Source organism: Zonotrichia albicollis, chromosome Z (assembly GCF_047830755.1).
Source record: "Zonotrichia albicollis isolate bZonAlb1 chromosome Z, bZonAlb1.hap1, whole genome shotgun sequence".
In the NCBI taxonomy this organism is placed as follows: domain Eukaryota; kingdom Metazoa; phylum Chordata; class Aves; order Passeriformes; family Passerellidae; genus Zonotrichia; species Zonotrichia albicollis.
Window position 1 is genome coordinate 18,050,799 of NC_133860.1, and position 20,134 is coordinate 18,070,932.

General features: G+C 42.6%; 1 protein-coding gene across 3 annotated transcripts in view; it reads right to left on the bottom strand.

Annotated features, from left to right (window-relative positions):
• The window catches only part of CAPSL (calcyphosine like), a 28,409-nt gene that overhangs the window by 3,206 nt on the left and 5,069 nt on the right, over positions 1-20,134 (bottom strand). The window contains exons 1-4 of one of the 3 annotated variants that reach the window (XM_074533018.1): positions 8,764-8,918; positions 3,168-3,301; positions 2,140-2,317; positions 1,291-1,500 (exon numbers count right to left, since the gene is read on the bottom strand). In XM_074533018.1, the coding sequence (XP_074389119.1) occupies positions 1,291-1,500; positions 2,140-2,317; positions 3,168-3,301; positions 8,764-8,835 (594 nt within the window). In that variant the 5' untranslated portion in view covers positions 8,836-8,918. Of the gene's footprint in view, positions 1-1,290; positions 1,501-2,139; positions 2,318-3,167; positions 3,302-7,182; positions 7,463-8,763; positions 8,919-20,134 lie in introns of those variants that run through there. The other 2 variants (XM_005488801.4, XM_026794619.2) reach the window with 2 other exon arrangements.

Genomic DNA, 20,134 nt, shown 5'->3' on the forward strand with positions numbered 1-20,134 from the left:
CAGCGAAGAAGGCATTTCTAGCAAATGCTCAACCTTGAGGCATTTCTGCTAAAAACATTTTTGGTGTTCAGTATCATTTGTGTCTTCTGATTCGGGAAAGCCACAGTCTGTTCTCAGAAGAAACAGTAATCAAGTGAGCTAATATCAGGATTGCTGACCAAGAGGTGGATGCTCAGAGTAACCAGGCACTGAACTCATCAGGGATCAGTTTGGGATCTCATTTAATGTGTTCATTCATATATGATCTCAGCACAAAAAGCAGGAATGTTTTCCTTGAAATTTGCTAGATGTCAGCCCTGGGAGTAGAAGGGGACAGCTGGCTCTGAACTGGTATCTCTGAGGATGACACTGCAGTAGAGGGGATGAAATTCAGCTCTACTAAGTGCAAAGTCATGCCTAAAGTAGATAAGCCCCATCACCTCCACAGCAGAGACCCTGAGTGGTAGGAACAAGGAAGTGAAGGGTTTGGGTGGAGCATTAGACAAGTGGAGTTACCAGTGCAGTGCAGCCCTGGAGAGTGGGAAATGTTAAAGACATATCACAAAGCACTGATAAAAACCTACAGTCTCATTTGTTATTATTAACTGCTCAGATTGAGAATATGGCCAAGTGAACCACAGAGATACAGGATTGCTCTAAGCTGGTCAACAGATGTAAGTTCAGACCAAAGAAGTCTGCAGACACATAGCAAGGGGAAAGAGATGGTTGCAGAGCAGATGTGTAAGAAGTTAATCACAAAAGGTGCCCAGACTTCACACCTGAACCAGAGTGCAGGAAGGGCTCCCAGCTCATGGGTCCTCAGGGTACACACCCCTGGTGGTAGTCCCAGCCCCATTCTCCCTCCAACTCTCTGTAGGTAAATCTGTCTTTATTATGGACTGATTTCCAAGTGTCTCAGTAATTACACTGGAGAAAAACTAACTGTAAAGTATTTGAAAGCAGGGAGCCTGCTTTTGAACTGGATCATAGTATTTATTCTCCTAAAAATTGCAATTTTGTGGGGTAGTCTGAAGATGTACTTAGTGTAATCTATGAAATTCGGTTATTAAGGCTACAAGCTTTAATGCAATCTCACAACCACCCTAGTACCTCCTGCAGAGCTCCTTTGCTTCAGAATGTGCAAGCCAACTGTATGAGTGTTGTGCACAGGTTATGCATCTACTTTGATTTTCCATATAAATGTGATGCAAATGGATGTTTGGTACGGCAATTACTCCCCCACTTAATAACCTAAGTCAAATTCTGAGTCAGATGGTGATTTCATGGCTTGCAATCAGATGCTTCACTTACCTTCCCATCTTTGTCATAGGGTGAATCAAAACTATCCAGAAAGGCTCTAAAAACTTGATCTTCTGTCCAGTCTCCATTTAGGTATTTGGGATGATATTTTGCATTATACATCCCACGTAAGTCTTCAATTGTTATGACACCATCTCCAGTCTTGTCTAACTTCTGAAATGCCTGCATGACAATCTCTTTTCTTGCATTGGACATGGGAGGCTGTCAAGAAATATTAACAGAATAATTTTATTTTTGCCAACTACTTGCCCAGTTCCAAATTCAAGTACTTGTTGTTGCTAGTAGCAAAGCTTTCAAGGGAGATGGGACAATATACTGGTGATAGTTTACACAGGAGCTAGAAAGGGCAATATGTCCTCAAAAGAGCAATATGATTAAGACTATTCAGTGTTTACCCATACAATAACAAATGGACAATAAGAGAGAAAATGCTACCTAGAACACTTTTCTCGTCTGCCCATTTTAAATATTTCCAAGAAGAAATTACTAATTATCCAAAGTGCTAGTATTTTCCGTCTTAATTGTTTAGGCTTCAGCAGAGCAGAGATACTTTAGACAAAATCAATCACTGTGGTGGAATGGAGAAAGCATCCCCTGAATAAGTTCATTTTATAAAGAGATGCATCATAAAATGGCTGACAAAAAAGTGAGATTGATGGGTTGAACTGCACAGGTACCCAGACTGCAGCTCAGGAATTTCAGTATCTAAATCAAGGCTACAATTAATTGGAAAAAAATCACAACTGTTTATCTGCAAATATTCCATTCTACTTTGTTTTGTTCTGTTCTGCTATATTTTAATCCATTTAATGCAATAACAGCATAAATTCCCAGACTTACTCTCAGTGTAGCAAGAAATTCATCAAAATCAATTGTTCCACTGCCGTCTTTATCAAATATCTGGAAAAGCTCCTGAGCTTCTTCTTTATTGATCATCACAGCATAATTATGCAGTCCTCTCAGAAACTCATTGAAATCAAGGGTTCTGCTATTGTTATCATCAATAATCCTAAATGCTCTGTAGAAAACATGAAATTTGAGGAAAATGCATAGGAAAACATGGAGAATGCTGCAGTGATTAGTACAGTACTGGAGCAGAGAGGCACCTTACTGAGATAACATTTCCTCCTTGTTCTGTGTTCTGAGGTGGGGAAAAAAGAAATAAATAGAAAACCCTGACCAACAAACCCCCCACACTTATTGGCAGTAGAGATTACTTGTTTAGATAGGATGTGTGAATATTACATGCCTGAAGTTAAATGAGGGAAAGGCTGCCATAGTATTCCTGTTCATTATAGCCCTCTGCCCCTGCAAGCTGCACATTTAGAAAAAGTTCCAAATTTAGATGGAGTTCCAGTTGGTCACCATCCAGATCCATTTGTGGTGTATGGGGCCTGGGAGGGATCTCAGGGTGTGATGCAACACCCGTTTCCTAGGGATGGGATGCTTGCAAAAAGTTTTTAGGTGCCTCCCCTAAACTAGACAGCTAATGGACTATTACAACAAGGGCATCATACCCGAAAGGGAAGGAAGCTTAAAATCTCCAGTGCTGAAATACTTCAGATCATTTTAGAAAACACCAAGGAGATATATATGGTTAATGTTCCCCTCTGTTCTCTGGCATGGGTTGTTCTGGAAGAACTTTTTCATGAGGGATTCAGAGTCTTCAATCCTTCAAAAGGTGATCAGGTCAGTCCTGGGTCCCAAAAAAGCCCCAGTGGCAGGCTCTGTGAGTTGTGGCATTTGTACTGAAATGAGAAAACTCAAGAAGACTTGAAAACTCAAGTTTTGGTCCCTATTTAGGGTGTGACCCTCTTGCAGCTAAAATTATTAGGCTGAATAATGGGTTTGGCACCTTGCTCACTCACCTGCCAAGTCCTTTGATGCCTGCAGATCCCCTTGCTAAACAGTGCAGGCGAAGTCTTTCTAAAGGGTTGGTGATTGTGGGCAGGCTTTTTTTTGCATTGATTGCCATCTCTCGGTCATGCCTTGCTGTGCCCATCTGGAAGACCAAAACACTGATGTGGTGTGGATTCACATTCAGACACAGTGCTGAAACCTGCCTTAGTATACCAAGTATCCCAAATTCCTAACTTGCAAACTGCTGGTAGCAACGCTTTCATGAGGACCCATTTTGACCCTCTGTTTCCTTTTCCTTATAGCCTTCTATCAGAAAGGGAAATTGCCAATATAGGTCAGTGACCATGAAAGGAGGGCTCAGCCAACCACCCTGTGATTAATTCAGATGCAGACAGGAAACTGTGTGTAAAAATTTCTGCCTACAGTGTGAGAACACTGTGACAAGTGGTGGGTGCACTCAGGAGTGTGTGACTCCCTCTGTGTCCACAGCATCCTTGCCAAGCCTCTTCCACTGACCAGATTTGTAGCTGTCATTTGACTGCAGGAAGACAAAGATTACCCTGGCTGGGGACCTTTGCCTGTGATTCACTTTTATTCCACTGAGGTCCCAATTCTGCAGAGCAGAGATTTCTCACATTGCATGTCTGAGCAGCAGCAGCCACCTACACATGACACCTACTGCTTTTTTAACACAACTGAAAAATAAATTAATACCTTAAACTTTCACAGTATTTAGCACCCCAGGATTTCACATCTGACAACAAAGGCCTTCCAGCTTCCCTCGGAGGAAAACAGTGGAATAAAAATAGGGAAAACCAGCTTGTGACTCTGCAGTGCTGCAACAGCACCACCAAGAGAAGAGTGCCCAGGCTGGCAGAGACCCACTGCCTCTCCCACAGGGATTATTTGCACCTAGTGCTATGAAAAGTGGGACTGCCCGTGTTGATATTTTGGGGCCACAGTGAATCCTGGGCACATGCTTAGTGCCAAGACTTCTGCTCCATAGCCTGGCTGACGGGTCTGCAGCAGGCCATGAAGACTCCCAAAATATTTTCCAGCCTTTCAAGCATCATAGGATAAAGGCACAAAAGAGTCACAGAAGTTACAGCTCTAGAGTCAGAGGGCAGCTGGTGCTCTGCTGAGGCCATGCTGGGATGAGGAGATGAAGCTGAGCAGCCCTGTGAGGCACTGTCAGTGCATGTGATGCTTCCAATCCCATTGTGATTCCATGTGCAGAAGTGTGAATTGAAATGACCAGACAAAACATCTAAGAAAAATGGAATGAAACTATTTCATCTTAATTGTTCATCCACTCCCATTTACAGAGCATTGGCTATGACTGCTGGTAATGCCAAATATGCTGAATTTTATAACCATGTTAGATTACTCCAGCTGGGCTTGCAAAACCAGAAAAATTGTTTTGTACTCCCCAAATGGTTTCAGTACTAGCTTAATGTAGAAGTCTAGAGAAGTAAAATACAGAGCATTTTGGCCTTTGCTTCAGACAGAGCAAGCAAAGTTCTTCTGGGAACTCATTAACCAGTGATCAGGAAGATCTCACAGCTGTGTAAGATCAGCAGCCAAAAATGTTTTTCACAAACAATGACCTGTCCTTAAAGGGGAAATGTTTAGCTGGAAAGACTATAAAATACAATGAGGTTACAGAAATACAGAGCAAACTATATTTATATTACATAATAATATACTATTGCTTATATATAATGTATAACAACAATATATCTACATACAGAGTACATGATGCAAGTGTATCATTGTGCAATGTGAGTCTCTCTAGACTATGTTATGTCATTATGGATTTCTATAAATACTGAGACCAAAAAGGACATAATTAATCTCTACTGCACACTACAAAAATCTACACAAACACACGCCCCATGAAAAGAGTCAGGCATCTCCTTGCTTCTGGATCAGCAGAGTAATTTCCAGAATACTGCCATGTGCATCAAATAATGAGTATTATTGCAATGATGCCATGTGCATCATTGCAATAATACTCATTAACTGAGCATATGGAGGGATAATCTGATTTGTTATCTGTTATGATCTCTTGAACCTCAATAAAAGTCATTGAAACTGGCCAATTTTCTGTAACTTCTGCAGTAAGAATAAAGTTTGCTTCTACATCTATAAGCATTTCTGCCTCAGAACTCACCATCTCTAGGCTAAGTTGTTCCAGTGCTAAATAATTTTTCTTTTAATATATACTGTTTCTAGTCTGAATCTCCATCATATTAGATGCTGGTTTACTCTCTTTTACAAGATTAAAGAGCCACCTATTAAAAATGTGTCCAGGTGTAATTACCTGAAGGTCCCTTTTAAACTCACTTTTGCTTAGTAACTAGGCATAGCTCAAGACTCCTGGTACAAAATGGATTTCCAGATATCAGGTAATTCTGCTATTGCTCTTCAACTTTTCAATTTTTTCCCAGTGTTCTTTCTGAAATGGGTCAGAGCAGTCCAGTAATCTCACTAATATCATGTCTCCCCAAATATGATGGTTAAAACCACTAATAGTAAATATTTCTGCTGCTCTTTGCAAATCTGCATTCTCTGTAATGTTGACTAACTAAATCACCAGCAACAAGTTTCTATACAAAACTCAGCAATTAAAGTCTGTTTGCAAAGTAATTGAGTTTTCACATCACACTAAAGCCTCTTAAATAAAGCCTGTGCCTCATGGAGTAAGCATTTGATAACACTTTTTATATGTCCAGAAAATACAGAAAACCAGTTAAATATAAAACCCGCGACATGCAAGCATGGCCCATAGTGACACTTATATCACTTTCCTGTTTCTGTTGGTGCAGGCTTAAGTTTGAGGTAAACCCTTCCTAGGCTATATTGTAAGAAAAGAGATTTCAAATCAGTGCAAGGAGGGAGGCATCACAGTAATTCACATGCTCTTTCCTTCCCTTTCATTTTGCGCTTGTTCCTTTCTGAATAATGTGAAGTAATTAAAGATGCAGTCAGGGCTTGTTGAGTATAACCATTCTCTGCATAGTGTACAAATGTGTTACATCTTAATACTATTAATAAAACAAGAACAGGTCATAAAAGTAATTCCAAATGGTTTTAATTTGTGTATCTCATCCAAGACCATCAGATGTCTCCCTCAGTGAAATTAACCAGCAGTGTTTATTTTAATTTCGAATGCTAGAGAGTTTTGTTTTAACAGCCTAGGCTATGATCAATTACCCCACGCTGTCAGCATTGTTTGTTTCTATAGGTGATGTTGTGTTGTGCAGGCCAAACAGAACTGATTGCATTTATTCCTAGCAAATACAAAACCTTAAATTTTGGATTGGATTTTTCCAGAAGAATCTTATGCTGTTCAGCAGCCAGATCCCTTTACATTCCTCTGTGCCTGAGAATTAAAGTTGGACAGAGTCAGATTCAGTCTAAGCTCTGCAACATTTGTTTAGATATTGTCCTTCAGCTGAGCCCACCCAAGAGCCTCCTATGAAAATCCTAAAAGCCAACTGCAGTAGGACAAATCTGGATTCAGATCCAGTCCCATCTGGATTGCCCAGGCTCTGAAAGCCCCTGACCTGGCCAAGACACGAGCGGCACACCACCCACCCCAGAGCAGAGGATCTCAGGATCTAAGGACAAATTAAACCGATTGCATGCATTTAGTTTACTTCTTATAATTTCATTGAATCGTTAAAAGCACAAAAGCTGCAGGAGTATTTGACAGCTGTCTAAACACCTCCTTAAAAATTCCCAGCCTCACTGACCCCTCTGCAGCAGCCTCCCATGTCTCTCTCCATCGAGACCAGCTTCATCCAGCTTCAACCTTCTGACAGGTGGACATTACTGCAATTGCTCTTTTACATATATACATATACATTTATAAATACATATGTATATTTACATATCTAAATAAAAATCATATTTCAAAAATTAGATTTAAAAATTAGATTTAATTGAAATTAATTAAACTACTCTTGGTTGATCAGAGAAATATACTGTGAGGTAGCAAACAGGAAAAAAATCCTTTACCTGCAATGTTTTTCTCAACCTGGGATTTCCACTCAGGACTGGAAGCTTGTTTAGTGTTGTGCTTCCTGGCTCAGGCAACAAGTTCAGGTGATAATGGGCCACAGCCTCACTGCAAAGCTACCTTATCCATCTCGTTTTACCTGTTTACACACACGGCTGCCTTGCCCCCCCTTTTTTGGGAGGCCTGGAGTTTGCCAGCTGGTCTCCAAGGTGACACTGTAGGCTGTGGCTGGCCCAGCCTGCAATTATGCTGCTTCCCTGGACAATTGCTTTGGTGTTTCGAGAGCCTTTCCATTTTATTTCTTTTAAAAATAATTCCTTTTCTTCTTATCTTTGCCCACATGGGCTGGAGATCAGGGGGACGTGGGAGACACCTTGTGCTGTCCCTTGCTGAGTGATGAGACTGAGGGAGAGTGGCTGTGGGAAAGTGCTGCATTGCATGGTTGTGTTTCTAGAACAGGTTTCCCTGCTTTCACAGTTGATAGGGTTGAAAAAACTCTCTGGCTCAATTGTTTACTGCTAACATAGTAGAAGCATATAAGTAAAAGACTGTCAGTTGTGGTTCACAAAGAAAAAAACCCCTCACCAGCGTATATTTTTTCCCTGATGATTAATTGCCACTTTGAAGACCTGCTGGTGGTTAGAACCTCTGGGGAGATGCTGAGCTTGTGTTCATATGTAGCAAGAAGAAAGCTGAAAAGGTTAAACACCCATATGATGAGGAAAAATTGCTCTCTGCCTAGACACAGCTATTAGCAACTTGGTCTGCAGAAGGTCACAAACATTGTCAGTAAGATAATGTACCCCTTTGGTAGGGAATCAAGATGTTGTTAGAGTCCTTAGGGGGATGAAATAGCCTGTGTGTGCTCCTTGGCCCTCTGGGGCAGCAGCAGCAAGGTGAACATGTAAGATCAAGGCTGATGGCAAAGGCAGCATGTATAAGTCAGTGTGAGAGCACATGGGAAATGAAGGGAGAGCCCTGTTCTGGCCATGGATGAAACACTGAGCAAGAACAAAAAAGTCGCTTCCTGGCAAAAGCAGAAAATTATTTTAGGCAATTGCTAGACTAATACCACTTGCATCCTGGCAGGCTGCTTATCTCTCATCAACAGGTACTTCCTGGTACTAAACCAAAGCTTGTGCAAGACTTAGAATATTCTTTTATATCTCTCATGTGGCAGCTGATTGCACATTAATGCACAAGTAAGGAACAAGGCTTATTTAATCATTCACTGATTCAGAAATACTGCCTTTGTGAAAATGTAACATCCTTCCATCCACTATCTTTGTTTCGTGAATTGATCTCCAGAGACCTTCTGGGAATGCAGAAGAGATAAAGGGCTATGAACATTATCTGGGCTGCTGCCTGGTCACACACTCTGCAAAGAAAAAACAGAGGCACTGATCGCCAGAAAAATGGTTTTCACTGAACAAGTTGGTCCTTGGAATTCAGCCTCCCAACCTAATAAAGAAATTCTTCAAGTGCTGAATTTGCATTGACTTTCAGAGGTTTGCAGCAGATTGAAACAACAGGGGTGGGCTCTTGAAAGCAAAAAAAAAAAAAAAAAGTTCATTCAATACCTGGATACTCAGCTGAATTCTGCTGCCTTTTCTTCCCTCTGCCAGTGAGCCCAGGGACACACAGACACACATATTTATTCTACACTCCTCTGGAAACTGGACTGTGGCGGAAATGACATTGGTTAATGGCTTACCAATCTGAAAAATTATTAACAGGCTTTCAGGTGTCTCAGATTACATCAGGATGTGATGAAATTTATTTGGTTGTACCTGCTCTGTCACTGTGCACAGAGCTGTAAGCAGAGTTCAGTGAATTCAGAATTTATCATAAAGGATATAGGGATTTCATCAGAACTCTGACATTTTTCCTCATCATTTTCTAACTAGCACTGAATATAGGCATCCTAGTTGATTGTTGTTTTTTTCTGAACAGCCTGGGCTGTCTGCTCAGTTTGTAGTTCAACACTGGACTGAATTAACTAAGGAAAATATACTATGAGGCCTAATGTGATCTATAAAGTCATGACAGAGTCAATTTAAGTCAACTGAAGTTTCTAAAAATTCAGATTTTGTGTTGAATTTAGGCAGGAGGGAAGGTATAATTCATTATGAAATTTATAAGAAGTGTCTCAAAAAAAAGTGGCCCTTTAGTTTACAAGTTTTAGCACTGTTTCTTAATCTGCCACCTGTGACCATTGTTGTGGAGAAGCTCTTCAGCTATAGGAATAACAGATATGAGCATATCTGCTTGTCGTCGGTAGAAAAATCAGCAGGGTTGTTTGTGTGGAATACAGATTAAAAAAATAGCAGGCATGAAGTCCCAGAACACTATGTGGCAGAGATGGATAAATCAGGATTTACGGGATAAACCTTTGTGGTTTTTTCCTGCCATTAAAATTAAGAAAATTTCACATATACTAAAAAAGAAACCCGTGTGGTAAGTACATTGTCAAGGGGAAAGTATTCTGATTTTAAATCAAGATGTAATCCAATTAAATTACAGAATCACAGAATGGTTTGTATTGGAAGGAACCTTACAGATCATCTAGTTCCAAACACAACTGAACTCTGACTCTAAATAAAATGCTCTTATATCCAAAAATGCCGTCTCCCTGTGTGGTTTGGAGTTATCCAGCTGAAATTAATTGTCTGCTCTCCAGAGCAGACACAGCTGGCACATGCAGGCTGCACTCATGCTGCTGAGCTGATTCCCTAGAGAGCGGTCACCACCACCCTGCCTGCTGGGTGCTGGCCCCAGAGCAGCACTGTCACAGAGCCCCAGCCCAGTCCCCACGGGGGTCTGACCCCACACCAGTGACCCTCACCCCACCCCTCTGCACTGAGGAGCATTTCCAGCCCAAAGGGTGCACACTGCCAGCAGTGCCTGCGTGATGGATTGCTCTGCCTGGCCACACAGCTACAGCTTTCCTAACCGGTACCTTTAATTGCCTTTTTCCCTTGCTCTTGGGAAGCACAAGCAGGTTTTGTTTTTTAATGCTATGTCAGGTGCTAAATGCACTGGACAAGGTTTTTTGAAGGTGATTTGAGACCAGGAGCATTGCAGAAAAAGAGGCAGTTAACTTTAAAAGTTTTCTTTTTTTGAAAATCTACAACAAATCTGTTTTCAGTTGGAGCATGGAAAATGAAAACACTAGATATTTCAGTTTTTCAGAAGTTAAGTAACTAATGTTTACTAGAAATTGATTATTTTTATCTTGTGTCTTGAAATAATGTCAATTTAAGTTCTTGAATATTTCAGGCCAAATGGAAAAAAACAATGTTGTGGGTGTTAGGTTTGTTTTTTTTTTCCTACTGCATTTCTCAAAAATTTTGGCACTTTTCTGTCAACCACAGTGAAACAATGTGATGGACATGCATGAGAAACTTCTGTGCTCAACCCTCTCTTTTGTCCACAGAAGAAAACAGTTAAATTGCCCCAGCATTTATTAGGATCAAATACCTTTTGATGCTGAAAAGCTGTCCTTAATCATTGCAAAGTGGGGGAAGTAGCAAAGAATAGAACAAGAACAGTCTGCAGCTTGCTTCAACAACAACCAGAACAATCTGTCCTCACTGAAGGGGGCAAAGAGGAGGGAGCCAAAACCAGAGAGGAGAAGGTTTCAGCAAGCTGTTCTTCAGAGAGGCCTCCCTAAAGACGGTCACCACGTGCTGGAATGTCCTGGAGAAGGAAGAGCGGTTGTGAAGTGTGCTCTTGGCACAGGCATATGCCAAGCGGGGGAGTCTTGATCGTTTTTTTACAACCCTGCTAGTCCTCTGAATTGTGGATTTTTACGGTTGTCTGGGACCATGCCAGCAACACTAGGCAGGAGAGGAAAAGGTGGTGGGAAGTAAGGTCAGTAGTCATACAGGAGAGGGCAGAGCCAGGCCAGGCACTGCTGTGGAGGATCTGGAGGGGACGGTGAGGGGGGAGCTGTGTTGGCTGCCAGGACAGGGAACTCTGCGCTTGCCAGCCCGTGGAGCCAAACTGACTGCAGCTATGACTTCAGCCTGTGTGGTATCATTGCTTAAACAACCACAAATGGTATGTATTCTTTTCTTGTTATTCACTGGAGCTTCCTCTCTAAATTATCAGGAACTGTTTTGGTTCCTGACTCCAGAAATGTACTGGTGGTATGCGAGCTGAATGCTTTTCCCAGCCAGGAACCAGGGCCTGCTTGACATGGCAGCAAATTCAGCACTCAGCTTGCTGGGGACACTCATCAGCATGGCTGGTGATACACAATCAGTCTAGAGGGCTTTGTGTTGTCCCAGACCCCCTTCTCTCCACGGCCTCTGCATTTCAGAACTGATCCTGCCACCCAGAGCATGAGCTGTTGTCAGGCTCCTCTGCACAGCAGGCCTGTGCCAGGCTGCCACCTTGGCACAAGAGCTGCTGTTGCCTCAGTCAAGGTTTCTTTTCTCTGTCTGTGAGTAAGAGACTCAGGGATGAGTCAGCAGATAGAACAGACAGTCAGGTCTCAAAACAGATGAATGCATCCTCACTTATAAATAAGGGCAGGAAGGAAAGAGGTAATGTGGTTGTAAAAGTTCCACAAGAATGTCTCTGCCAACAGGCTTGCCAGCTTTGCAACGGGGGCAGTTGCTGGGACACACGACAAAAGCCTGAGAAAGAGGAGAGGTATGGGATGGCTCTAACATCTTCCAGCCCTGGAAACAGCAGTGCTGGCAACCAGGTCAAGTGCCTGCATAGCACAGATACACATGCACAAGAAGAACAGGAGACAAAAGTCTAAGCATGGTCTTCAGAGTGACAGAATCACAGAATCATCAAGGTTGGAGGAGACCTTCAAGATCATTAAGTCCAGCTGTCAACCCAGCACCACAATAACAATCTCTAAACATATTCCCAAATGCCACATCCAGATGCCTCCTGAACACTTCCAGAGAAGATGACTCTGCTACCTCTCTGGGCAATTTATTCCAATGCCTGACCACTCTTTCAGAAAAAAATATTTTTCCTAATATCTAGTATGAAACTTCCCTGGCATAACACTATTTCTTCTCATCCTTTGGCTTGAGACATGGCGGAAGAGACTGACTCCCACCTGGCTACATCCTCCTTTAAGGGAATTGTAGAGAGTCATATGGTCTCCCTTGACCCTCCTTTTCTGCAAGCTAAACACACACAAGATCCCTCAGCTGCTCTTCATCATATTTGTGCTCCAGACCTTTCTCCAGTTATGTTTCCCTTCCCTGAACTCTCTTCAGCACCTCAATGTCCTTTCAGAAGTGAATGTCCCAGAACTGAAACCAGGGTTCAAGGTATGGTGCCCAGCACAGAGGAACAGTCACACCATTGCTGATCCAGGCCAGGATGCCATTGGCTTTCTTGACCACCTGGGCACACACTGGCAAACTCCTCATTTCTTCCCATTTGCCCTGGTAGAGAAGCCAGATTTAAAGATTTGTAGTTCCAGGCTAGGTCATTAGGCTTTCTGAGCATTCTAACTTTCAGCCTTCGTGGAATTAAAATTTCTTAGCACTCCTTCCAATTTCATAAGTCTCTAAAATTTGGATCTCTGGATAAGTGTCTCTCTTAAAATGAGTGCATGCATTCCCTGCCTGAACAGTGGACATGTGTAGGTGGTGTGTTTGACACATTCTAGGCAAGCCAAGGGAGTTTGGGGTCAACCTCCCCCAAAGCTCCTAAGGGAGCAAATGTCTCCCAGGGACATTTACAATGCCCAGCAGAAGGACAGGGACCTGCCATTACAGCACGGGGTGCTGATGTGAGCCCACAGCTCTCATGGAGCAGTCATAGGGGATAAAGATGAAGACAGGCCCCTTCTCCACAATCTCTGGCCCTGTATAGTTTTGCTTGTGGATTGTTTTTTCTAGTATCAACCTCCAGTATCCAGTCTGGGCATGCTCTTCATAGATGAAGCAGACCACTGAGCCAGGAGACTCCAGCTAGAACTCGTGAACTGTGGCTTTGTCAGTGCTGACTAGGAGAAACAGCCAAATCCCCACACTGCAATTTTTAGAATCCAATTAGGGATGTCTTTGTATACTGTTCTGTCTCTTTCTACTACAATGACTTTAAAGGCTCCAGCAAAACAGATCTCACTATAAAAGTCCTTTTTTAAAAAGAATTCACATGAATGGACGAATGTGAACTAGTTCCATCTGCTTACTACCCCCACTGAAATGAAAAATCACAGTGCTGAGGGAATTATCTGACAAGGAAGATTTTCTCATGCCTTTGACATAAACTTTTGATTCCAGTTAGGCAGCACAGTATTAGTGGTAGGAAATGTCCTGAAATGTGTGTTTGTGCACTAAAGACTTAATTTGGAAATGAAAAAGAACAGCTTTACTTTACTGCTTGCTTTACTGTTTCATTCACAGCTATTGATCTCTAAAACTTCCAAAATTTGGATAAATCTATTTCATCAGTGAACATTCAACTAGGGACATATGGACTGGCACTGGATATACTACTTCTACTACTCAAAAATGTAAAGGCCTTGTCCACATGACAGCTTGCCCATTTTGCTGAGAGGGCAGACAAGAAGAGCAGCAGGGTAGACTTGCACTGGCACTGCCATTTCTAGAAACAAGCACCATGCTTCTGCAGAGCTTCAGGACAGCTTGCTCTGTCTGAACTTTTCTTGGTCTGCCCATAGATTTGTTTCACATACTGTGACAGCAATTTCTCTAAGTGATGAGTTGTGGTAATTAATTTTAATTTTGTTTTTCTTTGTATGGTGCAGATTTATATTGGTAGAAATAACAATTAGTACTTCCATGAGTAATGGAGATATTTACACCTAATACAGTACCAGGATGGAGACATGGAGCTTAGAGCAGTACAGGGCACAGGCTTGGCAGGGGAGGCCTTGCCCTTGCAGCTCCACAGCAGTGGTCAGTTAGAGAAATATGGACTTGGAGCTGGACAAACAGAGAGAACAAAAAAAGAGCCTTTAGTGTATTTACATATCCAGTAAATTCAGCTGTAAAACGTAGCTGCAGACCTGTGGGGAAAAAAAGAGTGCACTGTAATTGCATGTTAGGAAACAAATGACCTTGACCAGATCCTAGTGCATCAATGTGATATTTTTTCAAGAAAGGACACCAGAAGCTGAATAATTAAAGTCTGAAGGCTGAAGATTCTGACTTGTTTAATGCATTCCTTGTTTATGTCTTCAGCATGCATGATGGATGAAGAGAGTCTCTTGGCTTCATGAGAGCAAAGTCCTGCTTTGTGGAACCTCTTTTCCTTCTACAACAGGGGAGCCCACCTAGCTGATCAAGAGAAGCCAATTGATATAACCTTTCAGATTTCAGCAAAGCTTTTGATAATGTCCCTGAGGATCCTTCTGGACAAAATGTCCAGCTCACAGCTGGATAAACACATCCTGTGATGTGTGAGCACCTGGCTCATGGGTGGGGCACAAAGGGCTACAGTGACTGGGGTGACATCAGGCTGGTGACCTGTCACCAGTGGGGTTCCACAGGGCTCCATTCTCTGCCCTGTGGAACCCTTTATAAACCTTTATAAACCCTTCAACACCTTCATAAATTATTTGGAAACAGGACTGGAACGGATGCTAAGCCAGTTCACAGATGACACAAAACTGGGAGGAGCTGTTGACTCCCTTGAGGGCAGAGAGGCCCTGGACAAATGAGAGCACTGGGCAATCACCAACTGCATGAAGCTCAGCGAGGGGAAGGGCTGGGCTCTGCACCTGGGCCAGGACAGCCCTGCATGAACAGACAGCCTGGGCAAGGAGGTGCTGGAGAGCAGAGCCATGGAAAGGGACCTGGGGCTCCTGGTCAATGGTGAGCTGAACAGGAGCCAGCAGTGCCCTGGCAGCCAGGAGGGCCAGCCCTGTCCTGGGGCATCAGGCACAGCATCACCAGCCAGGCAAGGGAGGGGATTGTCCTGCTCTGCTCTGCTCTGGGGCGGCCTCACCTCAAGTGCTGGGACAGCTTTGGGTGCCACAGAGTAAGAAAGACATTTAACCATTAAAGAGCATCCAAATGATGGCCATGAGGATGGTGAAGGGTCTGGAGGAGAAGCCATGCAAGGAGTGGCTGAGGTCTTTTGGGCTGTTCAACCTGGAAGAGACTGAGGACTCCTCACTGCAGATACAACTCCCACATGAGGGGAGGAGGAGGGGCAAGCTCTGATCCCTGCTCTGTGGTGACAGTAGCTGAGGGAATGGCCTGAAGTTGTGTCAGGGGAGATTTAGGCCGGATATCAGGAAAAATATTTTCACCCAGAGGGTGGTTGGGCACAGCAACAGCTCCCCAGGGCAGTGCTCACAGCACCAGCCTGACAGAGGTCAAGAAGTGTTTGGGCAGTTCTCTCAGGCCCATGGTGTAACTCTTGGGATGTCCTGTACAGGTCCAGGAGCTGGACTAGATGATCATGATAGGTGCCTTCCAACTCATTATATTCTGTTCTATGATTTTATGACTTTAAGACATAGAAGAGCAATGGAAAAGTAAGCATAATCCTAAAAGAAAAAGGACAAAAAGTAAGTGTATTGCAATTGTATTATTAATGTGACTATTGACACTTTTAACCATATTGCAATTTTAACTGCCTTGTTTTTTTTTTTTTCTCTCTATCAGATTTGGATTAAAGATAACATACTCTGCAGATCTCAATTAACAATAAAATCTTGGCTTTACTTTCATATAAGGTGTTCTTTCTTTTTGCCCATAAACAAGACCTTGAACATAAAGCAGGAGAGAGGAGTATGAGGTCCTCTTCAAACTCAGCTCCTAGCAGGGGGCCAAAAGGCAGTCTGTAGCATTTCTCCTGCTCTTTCTGAGGTAAGTGACACATTTTGCCAGCTGCGAACTGCTTTAATGGGAAGTTAGACTGTTATGTTGTGTGTCATTATTTTCACACCCACTGAGCTGAGGTCTGTCTCAGCAGTGAGATTGCTTTGCCCCTCCCTGTTACCGTTTCCTTTGAAATGGGATGGTGGTTTTCTTCTTAGCTGGGAAGTTAGGCATGTGATATCTCTCTCTCTCTATGGGCTGCAGGGTAATGATGTCTTCATGTAGGCCCCTTACTTGATCCTGTTTAGCAGATAATCAAGAATGATTTTAAATAGAGATGGTAATATGTCTTGGTGATGCCCAGAAGATTTTGACATCAGTTATTTGGATCATCCACCACAGACCCTCCTGTCCAACCTGTGAGGGAACATGCCCCATCTGTGACTTAATCTTTCTTGCACACCAGCCAGAAAGCTTCTATCTGACCTTTAGTCTAGCAACTGCCAGGAGCAACATAATATATGTTAATTTCCCCAAATGCACCTAAGGCTTTCTTTTATAAATCACTTTTTCTTGTCTAGCAGCAGGCTGGGTGGGAGCCACCAGGAGCAGGAGAGCATTGTTCCCAGGCCATCATTCATGCCCTCATCTTGTACAGAGCAGTAGAAATCTGTGTGGTTTGTGTGGGAAGGGACCAAGGAGGATTCAACAGGGGCACAGTGACACATTCTACAGGGACATGCTGCAGAGGGCATCAAACAGGGAAATGCAGAGAAGTAAGCACACTCCATGCTGCAGAAATGGTAGCAGGGCTCCCCAAATATTTCAAACTCCATTTGCCTAATTACAACATGTTACAGACCCTGGTGTGGTTCAAGATCTTTTCCACTACTCATAACTTTACTCCCTAGCAAAGTTCCTGATGATTTTAGAAGTGTAGCATCTAATCTGTATGTTTAGGCCTGAGACAACAGAAATGAAGTGCCTGGTATCTGTATTCCTCCTTAAAGTTAGTCACCCAGTCCCTAGCCCTTCACACGTGTGAATATTCTTGCTCTGTGTCTTGTTGTTCATCTCCATTACAGACACCGATATTGACGGGCATCCTGCCACAGCACAAACCAGTAGCAGCTACCAGGACTCAATTATTGTAGGATACTGCAACAAGTCAGCATTTAAGTGTTTGCAAGCTACTTTCTCTGTCTAAAGGCTTATCCTTTTTAAAAAAAACATTAGTCATATTGTCTCAAATGGATTCATGCTAGTGAAAAATTTAGTTCAGACATGTGAACAAGAAACCAGACTACAACTACTGTCATGTTTCTGATACACCATTTCTGCATTTGAGGCCAGATAATGCTATCAAGAATTTGCTAACATTATCTACCCAGAAATTGCATAATCTGGTATGTTTGTTATCTGCAGGGGTAAGTCACTATCTTCTGATGGATGAAACCTCACAAGTTTCTGTACAAACAGTCATACCACCCGGATGCCACCAAAGATGGCTGTTTTGATGATGCCAAGAAGAAAAAAAACCAAACAAAAACGCCCACTCAAAACCAAAAAAAAAAAAACGCTTACAAAAAGCAACAAAACATTTCTTAGAATAGAAGAAACTATTCTATTACAAGACAAATGTTCATTCTAATTATACTATAAATATTATGTAAGCTCTAAGAGTGGCACATTCAGTCCACCACCAGTTGTGTCTGCCAAGGACAGAGGCTGCAGTGCTGTGCTGCAGTCCATGACATGCAGCTTCCTGGAGTGTAAGAGGCTCCTCCGAGCAAAAACTCCAGTGTGGCAGTCCAGCTTTTCTGCTGACATGGCTCCCTGCCTGCACTGACCTGGCACAGCCCTGTCCTGCCATCACCACAAAGGCATTCAGCAGCAAGAAAGAAGGTGGCTTTGGCTGCTTTCAGCAATGCTTTGGCACAAACGTCAGGTAAACACTCCTAACTGCGCTGTCACACCGGTCCCTTGTTGCCTATAAGGTACCAGACCTCATCTTAAGAAAAACAGAGGGCTCTGGACCTTGGGAAAATTTGGAGCTCCAGACATATATTGCAGCATTTGTCATTACAGGACACAAAACTGTGCTTGTTTCTTAGTTAGGGACTAAGGGTAAAGTGGGAGGATGAGGACTGAGTGGCTTTGCCCCCAGGCAGTGGATCTTTCGGAGAGGTTTGGTGCCCCACCTCTTCTCCTACAGACATTGTCACAAATGCGATTCAAATCACAGCAAACTGAACTCTCTGCCTCTTTTTACCTCAAAGTGGTGGGAAAGCATTTGTTACCTATTCCTTGTTTGTGAAGAAAAGATTAATTTTAGCCTCTGAAGAATCCACAGGAAAAAAGGCAGTATATGAAAATGTTTTGCACTTGAAAATATTGGAACTATCATGGGAGTTGAAATGGAAGTAGTCAAGTCCTTGGCAAGGTAATAACTACTCTGACTGCCAGGACTGCAGTGCTGTATATAAAAAAGGGTTTTCCAGCAGCACTGACAGGTTTGTGGAGGACAGGTACCCTGTCATTACAGTTGTAAGTACGGTTCCTTAAACAGCTTGGGTTATCTGCAAAGCCCATCTCCATTCCTCACAGTCCCTGACAGTGGCTTTCTAAATAACAGGATTTCTAAATAGTGAAGTAAGGCTGCAAAAGTGGAAGTTAACTCTTCCTTCCCCATGTATGTCCAATTCTTTACCATGTTATTCCTAGTCAAAGCTAATGCAGCCAGATAAAACAGATTTTAGACAAACACATTCAGGGAGTTAAGTCCCGCAGTTTCAAGTCCAGGTATACCCTTGGTGGAACTTGTACTTTGAATAAAACACAGTACATTCCTAGGTATGAAATCCAGGTCAGTGTAGTTTTTTTATCTATCATCAAAAACTGAGGCATGTGGAAAGAAAAGGAAGCACAAAAAGCAATACATCTCTTCCATTTTTTTTCTCAAAGTCTTGGATTTTTGCTTGACATGTCCCTGGTCATCAACATGAGAAATCTGTAGGTTGAATGGATAAGGCATTCGTCCCCTGCCTTAATGTTTAGCTCAGGAGCCAGGGAACACACTGGAGCAGCCCTTGGAGGGTACAAGGCTTCTTTTGCAAAGTTTACAAAGCACTTAATTCATTGAATGTCTAGCCTAGGGACTTTCCTAGAAAAGTTTCCTGGAAAGGGATAATGTATTAAGGGCTCCTGACATGGGAATTGTGAAATGTCACAGCTCACATCCAAACCCACTGAACTGCTTCTGCCCATGCCAAAGAATTCAGCCCTTCACTGTTGCAAGGGATGGGAAGGAGGTTCTCTTGAACAATTCTGCTCTAGACTTGCCCCATTCTTGTGGAGACTGTTCTGAAAGGGGCTTTTCAATTGATGAGGAAGATGAAAGGATCACTACACTGAGCTCAGGGGTTTAGTGAGTCTTATAGAATATTCAACAAGTTTCTCATTGCGCACCTGCTGAGGACAGCTAGTTAGCTGTACACGTAGACAGGTATTTAAATAGACCTTCATCATTGGCTCTATCTGTTGTGTAGAGTTTTTGAAGGCTGTCCATGGTTTTCTGGAATGCAGGACTTTGCCTCACGTGAATACCAAGGTTATTTCAAACACAGGGATACTTACCTTAACTGGGGTCTCTTGGAAAGCAGCCCACAGTTTCCTGTTGCAAGGAAAGCAGCAGGCAGTCCAGAGGGGTGTGTGGTGGTGTGGGATGGAAGTGGCAGTGTTTGGGTGGGACAACCACACATGCAGCTGACAAAGAGGCTGCTGATACAAGGTATGTGCTCCTGCTCTAAGCAGACATGCTCTGAAAGAAATTTAATCTTCAAGTATGCATTGAAGAGGTAAAAGGAATAAAGGATATTTTCTATTCTTCAAGGATATTTTTTATTCTTTTCAAAAGGATTAATTGAGGAGTTAACTAACTTCATTAACTTTTAAACTATTAAAATTTAAAGAATTCACAAATTATAAGTAGCAATTAAAATGTACAAAAGCAAGAGAACCCAAGTAAAGAGCCTTGCTTTTCTTCCATTACAGATTGAAGTTCAGCACTCACGTGAGTTTTATGAATGAACTGGCATACCACCATTATGCACAAACACCTCAGTTCCTTGAAGGAGAATTTTGGCATGAGTGATATTTTTTAATCCTTCCTGCT